Source organism: Chenopodium album, chromosome 20 (genome assembly GCF_948465745.1).
Source record: "Chenopodium album chromosome 20, dcCheAlbu1.1, whole genome shotgun sequence".
Taxonomy (NCBI): Eukaryota; Viridiplantae; Streptophyta; class Magnoliopsida; order Caryophyllales; family Amaranthaceae; genus Chenopodium; species Chenopodium album.
Genome location: NC_137853.1, coordinates 25,692,281 through 25,711,587, shown reverse-complemented (window position 1 = coordinate 25,711,587; position 19,307 = coordinate 25,692,281). Strand labels below are relative to the sequence as shown.

Below are 19,307 nucleotides of genomic sequence, written 5' to 3'. Positions count from 1 at the left end.
TAAGCTTTTCTTGTTTGAATTTCAGTTCAAGAATGCTGCGAAGGAGTTTGGAGGACCTTGCTTCATGCATGACCACAATTCAGCCTTTTAAATCAATCTATATAAATACAAAGTATATGTCAAGTTTATTTTATTAATTACTTTATAAAAACAAGGAAAATAGATGATTGTTTTCTTATTATAACTTATATAAGGTCTATACTTGAGACTTTGAGTATTTTCAACGTGACCAATACTTTAAAGTCATCAAACAATAGTTAATAAGATGTAAGAGTGTTGGAGCGATGAACCCAGAAAATGCTAAAAGTGAAAAAACCAGCCTAATTAGAGGTTTTTTGGTTTTTTTTTTTTTTTTTTTTTTTTTTTTTTTTATATTTTTTTTTTATTCCCCCCGATTTTAAAAAGCCCGAAATGTTTACTTTGGTACGATAAACTGAACATGATTTTGCGAGTTTAGACACAAAAGTTTATACAAAAGCTTAGTCCAACCCGATTTTTTATCACCTCTAAGCCCAAACACAGGGCAAATTTTAAGATGCACCATGGTGCACCTATTTTAGGTGCACCACGCCTATACTTTTGAACAATCAGTAAAAAAATCTGAACAATTGCAAATTTTGAACATGTAGTAAAAACATCTGAACATCGCAAATTTTGAACATTAAGTTAAAAAATCTGAACAATTGCAATGCATCCTGCCTATATTTTTGAACATTTAGTAAATGAAATTTGAACAATCCAAGAATTTGGAACATTTAGTTAAAAAATCTGAACATCACAATTTTGAACATTTAGTAAAAAAATATGAACAATTGCAATGCACCACGCCTATAATTTTGAACTTTTAGTAAAAAAAATTATGAACAATAAAATTTTTTGAACATTTAGTAAAAAAATCTGAACAATCGCAAATTTTAAATTAGTACGAGTCAGACAAATTTTGAACTAACTCGTAATAATTCTATAGTTTTGTTTAAATTGAACATTTAATGTATACAAAATGAACATTTCTTGATAAAATATGAAATTGCATGTTTATGTTCAATTTTTGTGACGTGTTCATAATCTTTTTACTAAATGTTCATTTTTTGTAAAATGTTCAATTTTTTTTTACTAAATGTTCAAAAGTATAGTCGTGGTGAACCTATTTCTAGGTGCACCATGCTGCACATAATACTAATTGCAAACACAGAATTGGCGGGCCCTTACTAAACCCGGTTGAAGGAATTAACCCGGCCCGCCTGTTAAATTTCTCCAGAAATGTCGATTGTATGTAAGTACTATAATTAAATCGTCGGTCAAGAATGCTGGCATATGATTAAAATTATACATAAAAAAATAACAGTGTGGGACGTCCTTTTGCTGACTATTCAATTCATAATGTACGCTCTTTTAAAGAAACGCAAGGCGTCTAAGCTGCTATTCTTAGACTTCCTCATTCCTTTACTTTTGTGAACTTTCCACCTGACCAACGCTACCTTATTTAAGCCACTCTTTTTTCACATATACACATCATCATTTTTTTTTCTTTTATAAAATTTCAAATTTACCAACATTTTTATTTCTCTCTTCTTATTACATAATGAAGAACAACATACCAACAATGCCCACTTCATCATACAAACTCCTAAACATACAAATTAATCTCAATCATTTAATCTCTTACTTAGTCATTTTCGCTTTCGGGTTAACAATTGGTAGTACATTCTTTAGCCATGATACATCTTCAAGTTATACACTTCCTCTAAATAATCTTGAGCTTCTTAACTTCACGGCTGCGGTCTCGGATAATGATTTCGATGTTCCGGTATCGGGATCGAATGCTACGACGATCAATGACACGGTTATGCATGATATGGAGGATGATGAGTTGTTATGGAGAGCATCAATGGTGCCTAAAATTGGTGGGGGTGATTATCCTTCAAATTTTGTGAAAAAAAAGATTGCTTTTATGTTTTTGGTTAGAGGTCCATTACCATTAGCACCACTTTGGGAAATGTTCTTTAAAGGTCATGAAGATCTTTACAACATTTATGTTCATTCTCATCCTTCTTATAATGAATCTCTTCCAAGCAATTCAGTCTTCCATGGTAGAAGGATACCCAGTAAGGTTAGTTTCATGTTTCCATGATTAATTTTCGCTTTATTTCAGTTAACTTACTAGTTTGTACCTTTGTTAAGATTTAGTTGTCGCGTTACCTGTTAGATTGTACCATCAACTAACGCGACAATTAAATCTAACGGAGGGAGTATTTGTTTTCAATTCCAAATTTGTTGCCTACTTGTTCTGTTATGTTATGTCCAAATTTATAAATAGATAGAAAAATGTATGTACCTTTTTTTCTTCTTCTAATTTATGATTAATGTGGTATTATATTGCAATAGTAGATAAAATTAATTAAAAAGACTATTATTGGAAATCCATAGAAGTAGGATTACAACAGAATTAGAGTAATATGAAGACTAAGTCTTGATGATTTGCTTCATTTTCATCAAATTTTCCCTTTAGTTGGGCCAAATTAGGGACTCTAGGAATTAGTTGCAGTAAAAATCTCATCAAATTTACATTTTTGGTAACAAAACTTTACCGTTGTTTTAGGATTCTTATTTTACTCAGTCAAGTAGAGTAGTGTCATTGCATTGTTGATTTATTGAGGTGTTGATTATCAGATTTATTACAACTGCATTCAATGTTGATTACAGTAATTACTACTCCGTAATAATGTCTTAATCAATTAAGTGCATTGCAAAACTTACTTCATTTAATTTTAATGTAAAATCAAGCATCCTAAGGCCTTGCTAAAACCCTTGAAGCACATTTCCGCTGAAAATTACGGACCATATCTGTAAAAAATTGCATATGTTTAAGTTTGATATTTAAAATAAGATAAGATAGGTTATTTTAAATTAGTAATTTAATACTTCATCTGTTTCTTTATAGTTGCAACACTTCTCTAAAATGGAAATGTCACAATAGTTGCAACACACCAAGGAATGTTTTTATGATGAAAATTGTACTATTACCTTTAATTAAAGCACATAACCCACTTGATTATACAATTAACAACTTTTAACCCCATTTTAATTGTATTATAACATGCGAGGTCCACTTTTCTTAAATCGTGTGATAAAGTGTTACAACTATAAAGAAACAGAGGAAGTATATGTTATTACATAATCCTAAAAATATTAATCCTTCTGTTCTAGGATAATGTAATATTTTTTTTGACGGAACATGCACTAAATTACTCGTAATGATTTTATAATAGATACATAGACACATTACAGTATTTCGTTTGTTTTTTTGAATAGTTGAGTCACTTAATTGTACAAAGTGAATGAGTGGGTGTAAGATAAATGTGAAAAAGTATAAATGGAGTGAAAAATAAGGATGTATATAGGAAAAAAAATAAGTGTATTAGACGATATATAGATATGTAGTAAGACTTAATTTGTTCTTTTAAGCTAAATTGAAGTCAAATAATGAATTAAGCTGAGTTGAATTGAAAATAAGTTCAAAAGAACATAAGATTAACAGTGCAAATATTGAGAAAATTGATTGTAAAGTAAAGAATTGTTATAAATTAAGATATCAAATGTTAAAATTTGTAATCTGAATTAAAGTAGGAAAGATACATAAGGTATATCGATGTAGAGAATAGCGAAAGTGAATTCAACATGTTACACAATTTGAATGTCTTACTTTGGTCCATTCTTTGTGATCAACTTATCATTTATCACATGATTAACACAACAAAGACAAAATCAATGCAATGTTATTTGTCACTCACTCACTTTATAGCATCAGTGTAACTTAGCTAATTTTTTGTAGTAACAAAAATGTACTCCATGAAACCATGTACAAGTAATAAATTACAAAGTACAATCTTAAATGCAACAATAATATCATGAAACCATGTACGAGTACAATTTTTAACTTACCAAAAAAAAAAATGTTGTTGGAAAATTTGTGTAACCAATGCTATTCCAATACGCAAATCCATTAATGAGAATAATTAAAACTAAATTAGGCAGTTTTAATAGCAGTAGTAATTAATTAATATTGTATGTCCTATACTGTACTCACCAACCAGAATTTTAATTAGCAAAGAAACGAACAAAAGATGTTCATAGAATCAAGCAAAGTATTAAACTGATACGGCAAATCAGTCCATTAATTCAACGATAAGTAAAGTCATTAAAACTTACAACTTTATTTTAAAAATATGTTTTTTAACAAAGAAAAATGGTGATTTGTCGCAAGAATGTTGGCTTAAAAGACTCTGCAAATCACTAATACCAAAAATCCATTTGTCACCTTAAAAATCGCCGTTATGAAATTTGTGCCTCTAATTGATAATTTATTAATTAATTTCACATGGAATTGATTATTGCATAATTTAATAAGAATTTTGATTTATGATTTGGAAACATACTCTTAATTAATTAGAATAATTAATTGGGCCTACCACAAGTAAAGCTGTTAGCTATCACTTTCCTTAGATATGTTCATCAAAGAAGGTCAATAAAGTTGCCTTAAATTACTTTAGTTATTAGTATACGTGTGCGGGGTGTGTTCATCGTTCTACGATTGAATTGTGGGATTTAAAACGCGTTGCATGACTTCTTTTGTATGAACATGTGCTAGTGTTATTGTTATGCCCATTTTATTCATAGGGTACATTCATGAGTTCTCAAACCTTTAATCATTGGTCCTTTTTTTATTTAGTCCGGCATTACAGTTTTTTTCGGGTGGATTCGGAATTTTAAGAATGAGATATATGACTAACGACATCATTATAGTTTTTTATAAGTATTTTTTTTTGATGAATACATTAATATATAGTGGAAAGCACAGACATACATTTTTTCATTACAAAAAATAGATATAAAGATTTTTTTTTTTTTTGTTAACTGTACCATTGCTATTAAGGGCCTGTTCATATTTACTGAACTGAGCTGAACTGAACTGATTGGAACTGAACTGAACTGAACTGAACTGAACTGATTGGAACTGAACTGAACTGAACTGAACTGAATTAAGCTGAAATGAATATTTTATGTGAGAGGGAAATTAAGAGCTGAACTGAACTGAACTGAACTGATTGGAACTGAACTGAACTGAACTGAACTGATTGGAGCTGAACTGAACTGAACTGAACTGAAATTAAGTAAATATGAACAGGCTCTAAGTGTAGGTTCATCTAGATTTTCATTATTGTTAAACTAAGTATTTAATTAGTAGTAATGAGAGTATATATTTTAGTTTGTATTTTCTTTAGATCATGTTTTAGTCTTGTGTTATGAGCATATAAACCATCTTTAAAATTTGAGCATAAAAGTTAAGATGATATACTGATGTTGTGAATTTGTGATATTTAGAATAATATAATTTCATTACATTGAATGGATATATTTTAATTGTAAACCAGTGTAAGCTATATAATACTTGTACTTTTCTCATATAGTATGACAAAAAGATGTTACATTTATTATTGATTATATATAATTTACATTGATCTAATTCTGTAATTTTGTAAATGAAGGATGTTGAATGGGGACAATTTAACATGGTCGAAGCAGAACGTCGCCTACTAGCAAACGCTCTCCTAGACGTATCAAACCAACGTTTCATTCTCTTATCAGAATCATGTATACCACTCTTCAATTTCTCCACAGTTTATTCATACCTCGTAAATTCGAACAAGAGTTACGTAGAGGCATACGATTTACCCGGTCCAGTAGGTCGTGGGCGTTACAGCCATTACATGATGCCACAAGTAACGTTGTCACAATGGCGAAAAGGGTCACAATGGTTCGAGATGGACCGTACCCTAGCACTTGAAGTCGTGTCGGACCAAGAGTACTTCCCATTGTTTCAAAAATTTTGCACTCGCGCATGCTATGGTGATGAACATTATTTACCTACATTTATAAGTATCAAGTATTCATGGATGAATTCTAATAGGAGTATAACATGGGTTGATTGGTCGAAAACCGGGCCTCATCCCGGTGTGTTTCAAAGGCCTCATGTTACTCCTGAACTTCTTAATACCATGAGAAGTAATGGCACTTGCGAGTATAATGGGGAAAAGACCGATGTTTGCTTCTTGTTTGCAAGAAAATTTATGCCTGGTACTCTAACAAGGTTGTTAAGATTTGCTCCACAAATTATGAAGTTCAACTAAACTTAGTGTAAATTTTGTGAATGTGCATTGGATCAGAGATGTTAAATATTTAGTTTGCTAGATACTTATAGATTTAGGAAACACATTTGTTGGTTTATCATTATTTCTTTATTTTTTTTTTCATTGTATATTTGTTGTTTCACGTGAAACAAAACGAACGAAGCATAGGATGGTGATTGGTGATGGTCGGTGTTTTGTAATTTATAATAAAACCTGTATATGATTATATGGTATATTATATTCCTCGTGAAAAAGGTTTATCAATGTTTATCATGCTTATATAGAAATTTTGTCTATGAATTTTATTTTATTTATTTTGTTTTACATTTGCAATTAATTTTACAAAAACTTGTTGTTCTTCCAAATTAGTACTTGACTAGTTGACGCAATTTTAGTAGGGTAATGAATGGGTGATAAAATAACCATCCCTCTTAATATGTGGCTATTAAAGTATTAAAGGAGGAGCACAGTAAGATCATGAAATGTAGATCGATCATAATCATCATATCAACAACAAAGCAACGACTTAAGCTCTTCTAACTTAGTGCAAAAGTCTCATTTAATTTACAATTGTCAATTAATGTATGGCTATTTGTAGGTGTGGATTTGTCCACAAGAAATAAATGGTGATGCATCCATTTCAAATGCGAATGTGCTTGGTGTAACATTAGCTTTTTCCTAAGGCAACAATTTGGAATAAGTGATAAATTACAATGTAGAAAATTAAAACTAAATACAAAAATCAAACTAATATAGGACGAGTTTATTCTATTCTTAGGATAATATTAAGATTCTCCTATTTCTTAGAATGAGAAATACAACATAAGATTTTATTCATTTGTTAGGAATTCGAGACCGAAAATAAGTAAAAATGAACAACAATGCCAAAGAACAATAAAACAACACAAGCAATTTATGGGTAACTTTGTTACCCTTCTCAAAGACAATTTCACTAATGAATTTGAGCTACAAAACCACAATTACAAACACTCTTAATGAGCTCACAAGCTCTCTAGTATTTGCACTCACAAGCTACTAACTACTACTCACTCTCTTATGTTTTCACTCAAAACCTTAGAGTAAGTAATAATCATTTCTCCCACTTCTACTTGTGCTATTTATACAAGTAGTATACTAGTATGCTAAAGCTTACATAACACACTACCAAGTTTGGCTTATTCTACAAGCCACCTACAAAGTGTACAAAGCACACTACCACAAAAACCAACCAAGTCAACACTTGGCTTACTCTACACACTTCCTTGAATGGCTTATCCAACAAGCTATTTCTACTAGTGTTGGTAGTGGGTCTTGAACACAACAAATCTCCCCCTCAAGACCACTACCCTTAACACCAAAACCACTTTCCTCTATGAATCTATGATGAATCTTTCATGAATGTTACCCACTTTGATGACTTCTTCACTTCAACTTCACGGTTGGACTTAGCTTTCTCGTTCCACTCTTGCAATTCATACAAGTTCCTTCTATTTCGTGATCCTCTCATGACCACCAAATTTCCTCTACCAATTTTCATTTGTCCATCAATTGCTTTGATGAAACAACCTCTTGCCTCAAGCCTACCAAGTGAGATCAAGTTCCTACCAACCTTAGGAACATACCACACACCTCCAAGCTTTCTTTTGACACCATCATGTGTCACAACCTCCACCTCTCCAATGCCTTCAACTTGCACCTTCTCTTCATTTGGAAGCACCAAAACATCCTCACAAGCTTCAAGCTTCTTGAACTTCTTCTTGTCATGGCATACATGGTATGAGCAACCCGTATCCATGATCCATTTTTCTCCATTACAACTTCCCTCTTCTTCTTCTAGCAAGAAGATTTGATCATCTTCCTCATCGCTATGAGCAAAAGATGCCTCCCCCTCCTTCTCGGTCTCCTTCATCTTCAAGGATTTCAATTTCTTGAGGTCTTCCTTCATGGCCTTGCAAGAATATTGAATGTGGCCCTTCTTGTGACAATAGTAACACTCCAAGTCACTATAGTCTTTCCTTGGTTGAGACTTAGACCTTCCTCGTTGGCCATCCTTGTTCCTCTCTTGAGCTCTTCCCCGATAAGAACCTTCCACAACTAACCCAAACTCCGATGACTTCTTCTCACCATCAATTTTTGTCATCAACCTCTCATTTTCTCTTAGCACCGCTAAAGCTTGGTCAAGAGTGATCTCACTTCTTCCAACTAGCATAGTTTGAACAATTATTCTATACTCTTTAGGAAGAGATGCTAACAACAACAAAGCTTGCTCTTGATCCGAAATCTTTTCATCGGCATTCAACAATTGACACACTAATTGATTAAACATATTAATGTGATCTTGCATACTTGTATCCTCCTCCTTCATGAGTTGATACAACTCCCACCTTAGACAAAGCTTGTTTGTCAAAGACTTCGAAGCATACACCGCTTGTAGCTTCTCCAACAACGCCTTAGGATTCGTCTCACTAAGGTAGTTGTACTTGATTTCCGGCGCAATCGCAAGTCGGATTGTACTCACCGCCTTCTTCTTCTTTGATGCCCACTTAGCATCCTCCATGTTAGTGGGCTTCTCTTCTTCAAGAGCATCATCAAGACCTTGTTGCACCAACAAGTCTTCAACAGAACTTTTCCACACTTGAAAGTTCATCTTTCCATCAAACAAAGGAATTGAAAACTTCGACAAATCACCCATTTTTCGATACCTAAGTTTACCACAACTTTCCTACACCTTCTCTACCTCAAAGAATGTGTCTTTGGCCTTCAAATCACCCCCGAAACAACCTCCGCTCTGATACCAATTTGTTAGGAATTCGAGACCGAAAATAAGTAAAAATGAACAACAATGCCAAAGAACAATAAAACAACACAAGCAATTTATGGGTAACTTTGTTACCCTTCTCAAAGACAATTTCACTAATGAATTTGAGCTACAAAACCACAATTACAAACACTCTTAATGAGCTCACAAGCTCTCTAGTATTTGCACTCACAAGCTACTAACTACTACTCACTCTCTTATGTTTTCACTCAAAACCTTAGAGTAAGTAATAATCATTTCTCCCACTTCTACTTGTGCTATTTATACAAGTAGTATACTAGTATGCTAAAGCTTACATAACACACTACCAAGTTTGGCTTATTCTACAAGCCACCTACAAAGTGTACAAAGCACACTACCACAAAAACCAACCAAGTCAACACTTGGCTTACTCTACACACTTCCTTGAATGGCTTATCCAACAAGCTATTTCTACTAGTGTTGGTAGTGGGTCTTGAACACAACACTCTACGAACAAGGTTTTTTGTGCAGCTTTAAGTGAGAAAGAAGAAGAATAAAACTGATTAATTTACATTGCCATTAAATTGGTTATATAGATAGAGATTGACATGATAGTTATAAATCCCAAAAATACTTTTAATCGTGTAATGTTAGTCTTGTTTTATTAACAGCGAACGTGCCTAAGTACTAGGTTTTTATTAGTAATTTTATTGATAAATATACTATCAACCAAATCACTAACATAACACTCTAAATCCCCCTCTATGAAAATACTAGTATAATACGTATAATTATACTGTGAAGATAAACTTAGGCATATTATCACTGCGTGATTACGCAAGGCTACTCTATCAACTTATTTAACCCAATACCAAAACTTGCAGCGGAAACTCAGACTCTTCTTTTATTGATTAATACTTATAAATAAATAAAACAACCAACATTCTTAAACTAGGTAAAATAAATCCCAGGAATCTTATATGTTCAATTATGAATGTAATAAAAATAGTCAACACGACTTACCATTAAGGTAAATAGGGCTAACAATGCAAGCTGAGTAAACTCAATTTATTGGTAAAAATTGTTTTAAAACCATTCATGGAAGATTCCAATATTTATATCAATAATTCTGAACCTTATAATTTGAAACCAATCTCAAGATTCTCAAAACCATTAATAATTCAATAATAGTGATTTATAAAACCAATTTACATTCTTAAAACCCAAAACTTCACCTATGATAAGTGTGCACACCTCCCCCCCCCCCCCAAGTTATATATTGAAAGAGTATAGTTGAGGAAAGACTCGATCATACAAATTCCAAACTCGTATCAACTAAATCCGCATACTGGGATTAATGTAATTATGCTTGTAAAGCTTTAATAAGTAATTCAATAATTCCTCATAAACTCATTCTTTAATTAGTCAACCATTATAATAGATTAACTCAAAACTCCTTTTTTATCTAATGTAACATGCTTTCAAATTAATCTTTTCAAATATTAAATTCCAACTCTAAACTCTTTAAATCAATCCAACATACTTTTAAAATTAAATTCCTTTTAACATAATAAATAATTCAAACCATTCAAAACATGTCAAAATTCATTTTCCAAAAACATTAATTCTCAAGATTATTTCATAAATAATATCCAATTTAATTCAGTCATCAATAAAAATCACATGAAACATGTTATTCAAATGAATCAGTACTTTTAAAGGTATCTAGCCACGTAGATTCAACTTGCCTCCTTGCTTGACAAACACACAAGAACCTCAAGCACTCTTGTCAAAAACACCATACAATTAAATATAATTAACCTTAATCAATATAAGGTCATCAAATAAGCACAACAATTAATATAACACTCTCAACTATATGTACATGAACCTTTAAAAAATTCTTTTCATAAACTTGAATAATAATATGATTTTAATTAATTTAAAACCTTAACAATAATTTTTGTAAAACCATAATAATGATAATTGAATTAATAAGAGTAGATAAGAAAAGATTGAAAATCGAATTGAAGGAAAAGAAGGAAGAAGAGGCACGACACCAGTGGCGGATCTAGGGGCTACACAAAGGGTACATCTTTACCCAAAAAAAAAAAAAAAAAAACTGATAGAAAAAGAGACTGCCTTTATCTAGAAGATGGTCTCTTAAGTACTGTTATGTAGTCAGCCAAAGTAACGAATCTATCAACTATGCCTTTTTGTGTGATATTAAAAAAGACCGCATATTTTAAAAACTGTCTCTTAGGCGATATTTTTAATTGTTTCCATCCAGATTAGTTCTTTTTATCAAAGAGACCAGTTATATATCAATTTTTTTTTACCCACAAACATATTTAGTTACTCAATTATAAGCCATATTGTCGAAGAACGGGGTGTATCGTATATGCAAATACTTATACAATAATAAAAGGATTTATTAACTCAAAATTTAGTTAGGAAAAAATTATTGCGCTCATGGTATTATTTTGTAATTTTTTTAATCAAACACCCATTATGTATATTCATGTCTAGCAAATTAACATTGATTTCGTTAGACTTATATTTAGAGGTGGTAAAATGAGCGGGAAGAGTTTTAAATATATATATAGAGCAACATGTGTCAAACTGCAGCTTGAGTACCCTCTGTTTTAGTATAATTATGTTTTAGTATAATTATATAGAACCCGTACAATTGCACGGTTTTAAAAGTTCAAATAATAAATATTTAAAAACTTGCAACTATAATGTGTACCCATTTGTCACAATACTCAATAATAATGTGTACCTATTTATTCAAGGAAAAAAATGGTAAAAATAATATCAACTTTTAAAGTTTTAGCCATTCGCTCAAAATAATCCTAACTTTGAGTTATTGTTAGGAAAGTTTGCTCCCATTAATCTAAACTTTGCCTCGTCCGCCAAAAATAATCCCTACTTTGGATTATTATCTATCACTCCCAACTTTAGGGGGTATTAATTTCTATTGCACCCAAATGACTTGCAACCGATTAATTAGGTAAACATTGCTGACTTGTGATTAGTTGCACACGTGTCGCATCATGATAGGTTAAAATTTAAAAAAAAATCAATAAATTTTATTTAAAAAAACCACTCATAGCCACTTCCACCACCCTTAATTACGCCGAAACCCTAACCCTAGCCCTCAATTTCACCGGCAAACGGTCAGCCAACCTCTGACTTCCACTAAAAACCACCGATCTTCCTCCACCACCACTCCCTGACCTTGGAAACAACCCAGCACAACCGTTTTTGTGGCTAATTATCGGGGAAGGGGGTGCCGTTTTCGTCGATAATTGTCAGGGAAGGGGGTGAAATTGAGGGTGAGGGAAGGGAAAGGGATGGGTTTCAAGGGCGGGGGAGGGATGAACGCGTTTTTCGGCAACGGGGGGGTTTGGGGTGGGGGAAGGGAAGTAGGAGTGCTGGGCGGTGGTTTTCGGGAGTGAGGGAGGGGTTTTCGGGGTGGAGGAAGGGAAGGGGTGGGTTTCGAGGGAGGGGGAAGGTTGGGCGGCGGTTTCCGGCAGTAGGGGAGGGGTTTTCGGGAATGGGGCTGATTTTTGAGCGAGGTGGGGGTGGGGGTGTGGTGGCAGCTGCTGGGCAGGGGTAGTTTGGTTTTTTTTTAAAAAAAAAAAAATTTAAGCCAATCATACACTGACATATGTCTAGGGAACCTGCTATATCAGGTTGGATGACATGTTGGGTGCAATAAAAATTAATACCCCTAAAGTTGTGAGTGGTAGATAATAATCGAATGTATGGATTAATTTGGGCGGCGGACGAGGCAAAGTTCAAATTAATGGGAGCAATTTTTCCTTATTGTTAATTAATTTGGACTTTGGAAGTCATTCACTCAAAATGGCCCCAGCTAAGCTGTTTGTAACCCATTGAAGATGTTTTTTTTTAAAGTGATACATGCTGCCACAAGATTGGTTGAAAATAGATTTTAAAATTAAAAAATTTAAAAAACTTTAAAAAATTAAAAACATAAGACCTAGCCCCCAACCCACGACAACCCCACCACCACCCATGTCCTATATCCCTCCTCTCACTAGATCAGCCCAAGTCCTTGGCCCAAGTTTTAGTCATGCTATATGATGAAGAGGCAAACTGGGAGGCAATGCGCCTGGCATTGGACTCACTCCCACAGCGCAGGGGCAATGCCGCCTTGCGTTATGAGATTTACTGATTGAGAATGACTAGAGCCTACAACAAGAGAGTACACAAGCGTCCTTTGAAAGTTGATGACTTAGTGTTACGGAAAATAAAGGCAACCGGTAGGGCCAATGAACTGGGAAAACTAACTCCAAATTGGGAAGGCCCCTACCGGATCTATGAAGAAGTAAGAGACGGCATCTACCGCCTGGAAACTCTAGATGGCAGGCGCCTGCCTAAAACTTGGAATGTAGACAATTTGAAAAAGTACTACTTCTAAGATTTGTAACATTTGTAAACAAGAAGTACATTAATGAGAAATTGCTTTTTGTGTGACTAACTCCAAATTGGGAAGGCCCCTACCGGATCTATGAAGAAGTACATCTAGTTAGTGACTGGAAAGCCTATTTGTGTACGGCTGTGCACTTGGTTTGGGGCAATCACTACTGTGATTGATTGACTTACAAACGCATCATGCTCTTCGCAGCATCAGACGTTCCCAAGTCAATCAACCAACTCCATTTGAAACCAACCACATAGCCGTCCAGGGGCAAGGACAGTCGGCTTTTGATAAGTTAGGCAAAAATCGCCGCTTGATTTTGATAATTTAGGCAAAAATCATGCATATACGCAAAATTGAAAAATGCAAAAAATTGAAATCCAAACACAAACGCAAAATGATCAAAATCGACTCAGTTGGTACATTCATTAAAATCCACCCAACAAAACTGTTGTGGTGGGGCAAATGTTAACCGGACCCCGTCCGGGAAAAGAGAAAGTAATTGTTGATTAAACCTGGCTCCTCAGCCGGTGAAGAAAAATATACTCGGCACGCAGGGCCAGAAAAGCAAGAGTTGGCATACTGCCGCAGATTTAAAAATTAAAAAAAAAAAAAGAAATGGCATACTGCCGCCGAAATCATTAGGCCACAGGCGGCCCCTACTGATCCTTCTGTCCTTCTTTCTCATCATCTGAGGGAATCACATGTGCTTGACCAGGACCAGGTTGCTTAGGCTCGGGAAGCTCGGTGTTAGCCCAGACGGCAAAGGACTCAAGCTCTAGCTCGCCCTTCTCTCTCAAGTACACCACTTCTTCGGCGTACTTGTGAGCCAGTGCCTAGACGCCATAATCCTTGTCTGGGTACAAGGCAGCCCAGGCGATCCTCATCCTGGCATCATTGTCAGCATCGCTTTCAGCAACCAGGCGGTTTTGCTCCGCCTCCAAGGTTGCCAAGAAGTTCGTCTGAGCCTTTGCCGCTTCATCTTCAAGCTTTTGAACCTTGGTCTTTAAGTCGGTGTTCTCTTCAGAAACACCCTAGAGTTTGCCAAGGTCCGCTTGGGCCTTCTTGAGCGCCTCATCAGCCTTCTTGAGGTCCTCCCCCGCCTTCTTTTGAGCCGCCTATGCGTCGCTCACCCGTTGTTTGGCAGTCTTCAGATCCGCCTCCAGCTTCTAGATTTTTTACGCCTGTGTCATGGTGGTTGCTTTAGTTTCAAGTTCATCTATGATACAGGAGTATAAAGCAACATTATCAGCGTCTATGGCGGACTTCTTGGCCCGTTTTACCTCTTCCCGTTTGCGGGTGTAAGGACGCTTGAGCCCGTCTACCCGCAGCAGAGCCTGCAAAAGCAAATCGAGTTAGAACGGCAGGCGGAGTAAAGTACTTAGAAAAATTATTCCAGTATCTTAGCTCAGCTAGAAGGGACAAGATTCGTTCCAGGTTGAACGTCTCTATCCCAGGGATAGCATCCTTGTCCCTCTTACTCACCGCCTCCAGCATGGCCCTAGCATGCCTCTGGACGTCTGGCCAGCAAGGAGATTGATCTGCACCATAATCAACATGTGATGAGTGCGAAATTAAGGAGGCACCTATCTGTTGCCGACCGTCTGAGGATGACGTCTGTTGGGAATGGGAATCACTCGCAAAGGCCACCCCAGCTCAGGCGGGGATTCAAATGGGTTCTTACCTTCAGAGCCGGCTAAGCGAGAGCCGCTTGCAGGTGTGGTGAACCCCCCGGTTGCTGATAGGGGATTGGCGAGGTCGAGGCCTAGACTGCCGTTTACCCTCTCATTTCGCCCCCCTATCCGCATTTGATGTTTCCCGGCTGGGGCGCTAGGAGTCATGGTGGAGCTGGACTTTTAGGTCTTGCTGGGGGTGGAGGCAGATTCCTCCCTGGCCCGTTTGAGATTTTTCTCAAACGTCTTACTCTTCAATACCTCTCCTCCCTGTGAAAATAACCAAGTTAAAGTTAGCATTCGGGGAAAGTAAACTTTGAAGCCAACCTAAGAAAGAGTCAGGCGGATTTTACCTTGGCCTTGAGCTCGGCCGCTTGTTTTTCTGAAAGCTCCTTGCGGATGGTTGTAGAGGACCGCCTGGGTGTCTTCTCGTCTGGCAACATGTTCAAAGCTTCTTCTGCAAAAAGGAAAAAAGTTGATCAGTATATCATCAAACAATTCTAATACAAAAGTAATATAGACGGATGTGAACTTAGGAACATACGTCTGGTAAACATGTTTCCTAGCCCGCAAGCGGCTAAGAAACACTCATCCCTGAACCAGGCGGTCTTGGGGATCTAGTTTTTGGGGACTTTTATTGTCTCCCCGGTTGACAAAGTTGCATATGTAAGGCCAAAAAAGTCGGCCTCAATTATTTTGTCGAAGTCCTCATCTAAGATCCGGGGAAGACAGCATTTCCGGCCCATCAGCTCGGGCTTCTTATTGTATTGGCGGAGCTCATAGTTCTCCCGCCTGCTGGGAGCCGTCAACAGGTAGAACCTGTGCTTCCAGCCATCAAACTTGGAGACCTTGTCTAAGGTCATCATATATTGAGGATATGTGGTTAAAGTGTACCACGCCCTCCACCCACCTGGGTTGCGGCTAAGATAATGCATCTTAGCAAAAGCTTCCCAGCCGGGATGCAGCCCCTCAAACTTGCAGGTGGCAACATACCCCAAAATGTTTGCCCAAGAATTGGGGGTAAGTTGCCAGACTCCGAGGCCGTAGCCTCTCAAGATGGCGGTGAAGGGGAAAGCGAAGACCGGCCTTAAACGCCGCCTCATAACAGCTGAAGTAGTCGTTGGCGTTCTGTTGATCGTCTTCCCAGGCGATGGTGCCGTCCTCAGGCGGCACTCTAATTTTGTACCCATCTCCTAACAAGTACAGTTGTTTAAACTTCTCAAGGTTGTCCTCCATGTAACCCCTATCTTTGGCTGCGACGTGGATTTTGAAGGGGTAGTCCTTCTTATTCCACTTCTTCCTCTCTTCCTCCTCACTATCTACAACCGGTGGCAAGTCTTCACTGCTCTCAGAAGTGGAGGCCGTCGCTCTCCGTCTCCTCCTCATTTTGTGAGAAAGGAGCTGAGACGGCTTCATCGCCGCCTTGGACGCATTCTTCCAAAAAGGAATCTGCGGGAGTTGAAGGGGCACGCGGAGGAGATCTCTCTAGAGCCGTCTGGTTTCCGTAACCTAACCAGACGCTTCTCCCTCAGGCATTTGGCCGCCTGAGCCCTCGCTTCTGTAATCTGGATCGAGGGCCTTCTGCATAGTCCAAGCCATTGTGTCTTGCACAGACACGTAAATGGTCGGAATCCAAGCAAAAGGGTGGTCCCAACACCCCGAGACGGCACTCCTAGTCCTAGACTCAGCCGTCCTTGGTGACCGGTTATATTCTAACCTAGGCTGTGCCGTGTGTTTTGGTGATGCATCCATTTATTGCAAGAAATATGTACTAGCGGTGTAAAATGAAAAAAGAGCTAAGAGAGGCAGAGACGGTACCTTTAGATTTGATATCTGAAGGTAGACGGGTCCGGTTGGGTTGACGAGAACGAGTTTTCTTACTTGCGCTTGACTCAGACAGATGACTTCTGCTCTCTCTCAAAGTTTTCTCTCTTGAAATTTTTTTTAAACGTACAAAATAATGAGGGTAAACGGCTATATATAGAGGGTAAATTCGGGGGCATTCCCGTAATTTACTTAGAAGGTGAACAATTACTTTTTGGCGGTAAAATTACCACAACCGGAGTGTGACAAGTGTCATAGAATGCCACAAGGCGTGCCACGTCACATCTGTGAGGGGCGAATGTTTAGGGTAATTTTACCCCGCCATGTGGTCCAATCAGAGGATGACACGTGTCAGCCCCAGGATGGCCCAAAGTGGACCTATCTCTGCTTGACACGTGTCACTCCAGAAACTTGGGGGAAATAGCGGCCTTCAGGCCCAAATCCCGAGAAAGCTGCAATGTGGCGCAGCCCACCAATGATAATGATTAGGGATCAGTAACCTAATCAGGGGAAAAAATCCCAATGACCCTATAAATAGGGAGATTCCCCTCTTTTGGAGGGCACGCTTTCCCATTTATTACAAACTATCCCTTTGATAGAGATATCTGAGCTTGGAATCCGAGCAAATACCCATTTAAATTTCCGCACCTTTTTCTCTCCCTTCAAGTTACTAACTTGATCGTTGGAGGCGGAGCAGCACCCAACCGGTGTCTCCGTTTGTTTTGCAGGTGCAGGCCGCACCGGACCAGTCTTTGTGTTGTAACTCTCCCGAGGGACAAGAGCACCCAAAACAATAATGGCATAATCTTCTTGTATCTAGCTTGACAAAGTATTTTGTTAGATATAATATCGGAAAATATACTGCTCTGATACCATGTTAAAATAGAGAGAATATGATAAATTGAATAAACTCAATCACTTGATTCATAATGATGATGGCCATGACCAATAAATAATAAAACGTTTTCCTAACCTGATAGAATTAGGAAATAATAAAAGATATCAAAAAGATATTATGCTAAGCATAAAATATATACTAAGCATAAAATATGGAAACTAAATATATCCAATTAATTTCCTAAAATATATCCTCCAATACTGTTAGAGATAATATTGGAAAATATATGTGAGATATATTTTCCGTATTGCTCTTATTAGGAGAATAATATATTTAGGTTTATTATATGTTAAGATATTATTTAAATGTATCTTTTAGGAAGATTGTTTCCTATCTTATGTTCTTAGGTTTTGTATAATTACTCTACCTATTGATGAATAATAATCAAGCCATTCTATTCACTCTTTCTTTTAATTTGTCATGGTATCAAGAGCAGTTTAGATATTGGGATACTTCACAAAAATTCTCCCCTGCCGGTGGGTTAGAAAATTAAACTCACCGGCGAGATTCATAAATTTTACCAAAAAACTCTGCTGTGCAATTTTTTTTTTCTTTTTTGTGAGTTTATTCGAGCATGATTTTGCTCCTTTGGATATGAGTTTGGTTTTACTCAGAAAAACCAATAAGAGACTTGAGTGTGGTTGACTTTGAAAGACCAATAAGAGATTTGAGTGTGGTTTACTGGTTTACTCTAAAAGACCAATATGAAATTTGAGTGTGGTTTACTCTAAAAGACCAATAAGAAATTTGAGTGTGATTTACTCTGAAAGACCAATAAGAAATTTGAGTGTGGTTTAACTCTGAAAAACCAACATTTGATTAGAGCTCGGTTTTGCTCTGGAAAAACCAAAATTTTTTATATTTTTAGGTTCGAAAAGAATGACGTTCCTGTTTGATTGATGACAGATGAGTTCGAAAAGATGAACGTTCTAATCATTGAAGAAAAGAAAAAAAAAATTGAAGGTGACATCACAAGAGTATGCATCTCGGCTTCAACAATTTGAAGAATTTCCAATCACAACGTTCGTGTTACTGCCGTTACGATTGCGGGAGGGTGTTAGAGATAATATCGGAAAATATATGTGTGATATATTTTCCGTATTGATCTTATTAGGAGAATAATTTATTTAGGTTTATTATATGTAAAGATATTATTTAAGTATATCTTTTAGGAAGATTGTTTCCTATCTTATGTTCTTAGGTTTTGTATAAATACTCTACCTATTGATGAATAATAATCAAGCCATTCTATTCACTCTTTTCTTTTAATTTGTCATATTTTGACAATCACTTATAGCTAAAGGATAAGTATTGAATTTCATTAGTTATTTAATTTATCATGATTTATTAATAAAATGATTTTTTTACATTAAAGTCTATTTTTAAGACAATAAAGTCTTTAATTTAAGGGTGAGGTATGAAGCAATTTTTTTTAAAATTAAGTTAAGGCAACAAATGTCAATTTTGGTTTTAAATGCAACTGCACGTTTTAAATTTT

The 19,307-nt window shown here is 36.2% G+C and overlaps 1 protein-coding gene across 1 annotated transcript; it reads left to right on the top strand.

Moving 5' to 3' along the window:
* Window positions 1-1,484: 1,484 nt before the first annotated feature.
* On the top strand, window positions 1,485-6,402 carry LOC145598584 (glycosyltransferase BC10-like). Its single transcript, XM_081654956.1, has 2 exons — window positions 1,485-2,110; window positions 5,547-6,402. The coding sequence occupies exons 1-2, from the start codon at window positions 1,583-1,585 to the stop codon at window positions 6,186-6,188; spliced, it is 1,170 nt and encodes a 389-aa protein (XP_081511082.1). The 5' UTR covers window positions 1,485-1,582; the 3' UTR covers window positions 6,189-6,402.
* Window positions 6,403-19,307: the final 12,905 nt, after the last annotated feature.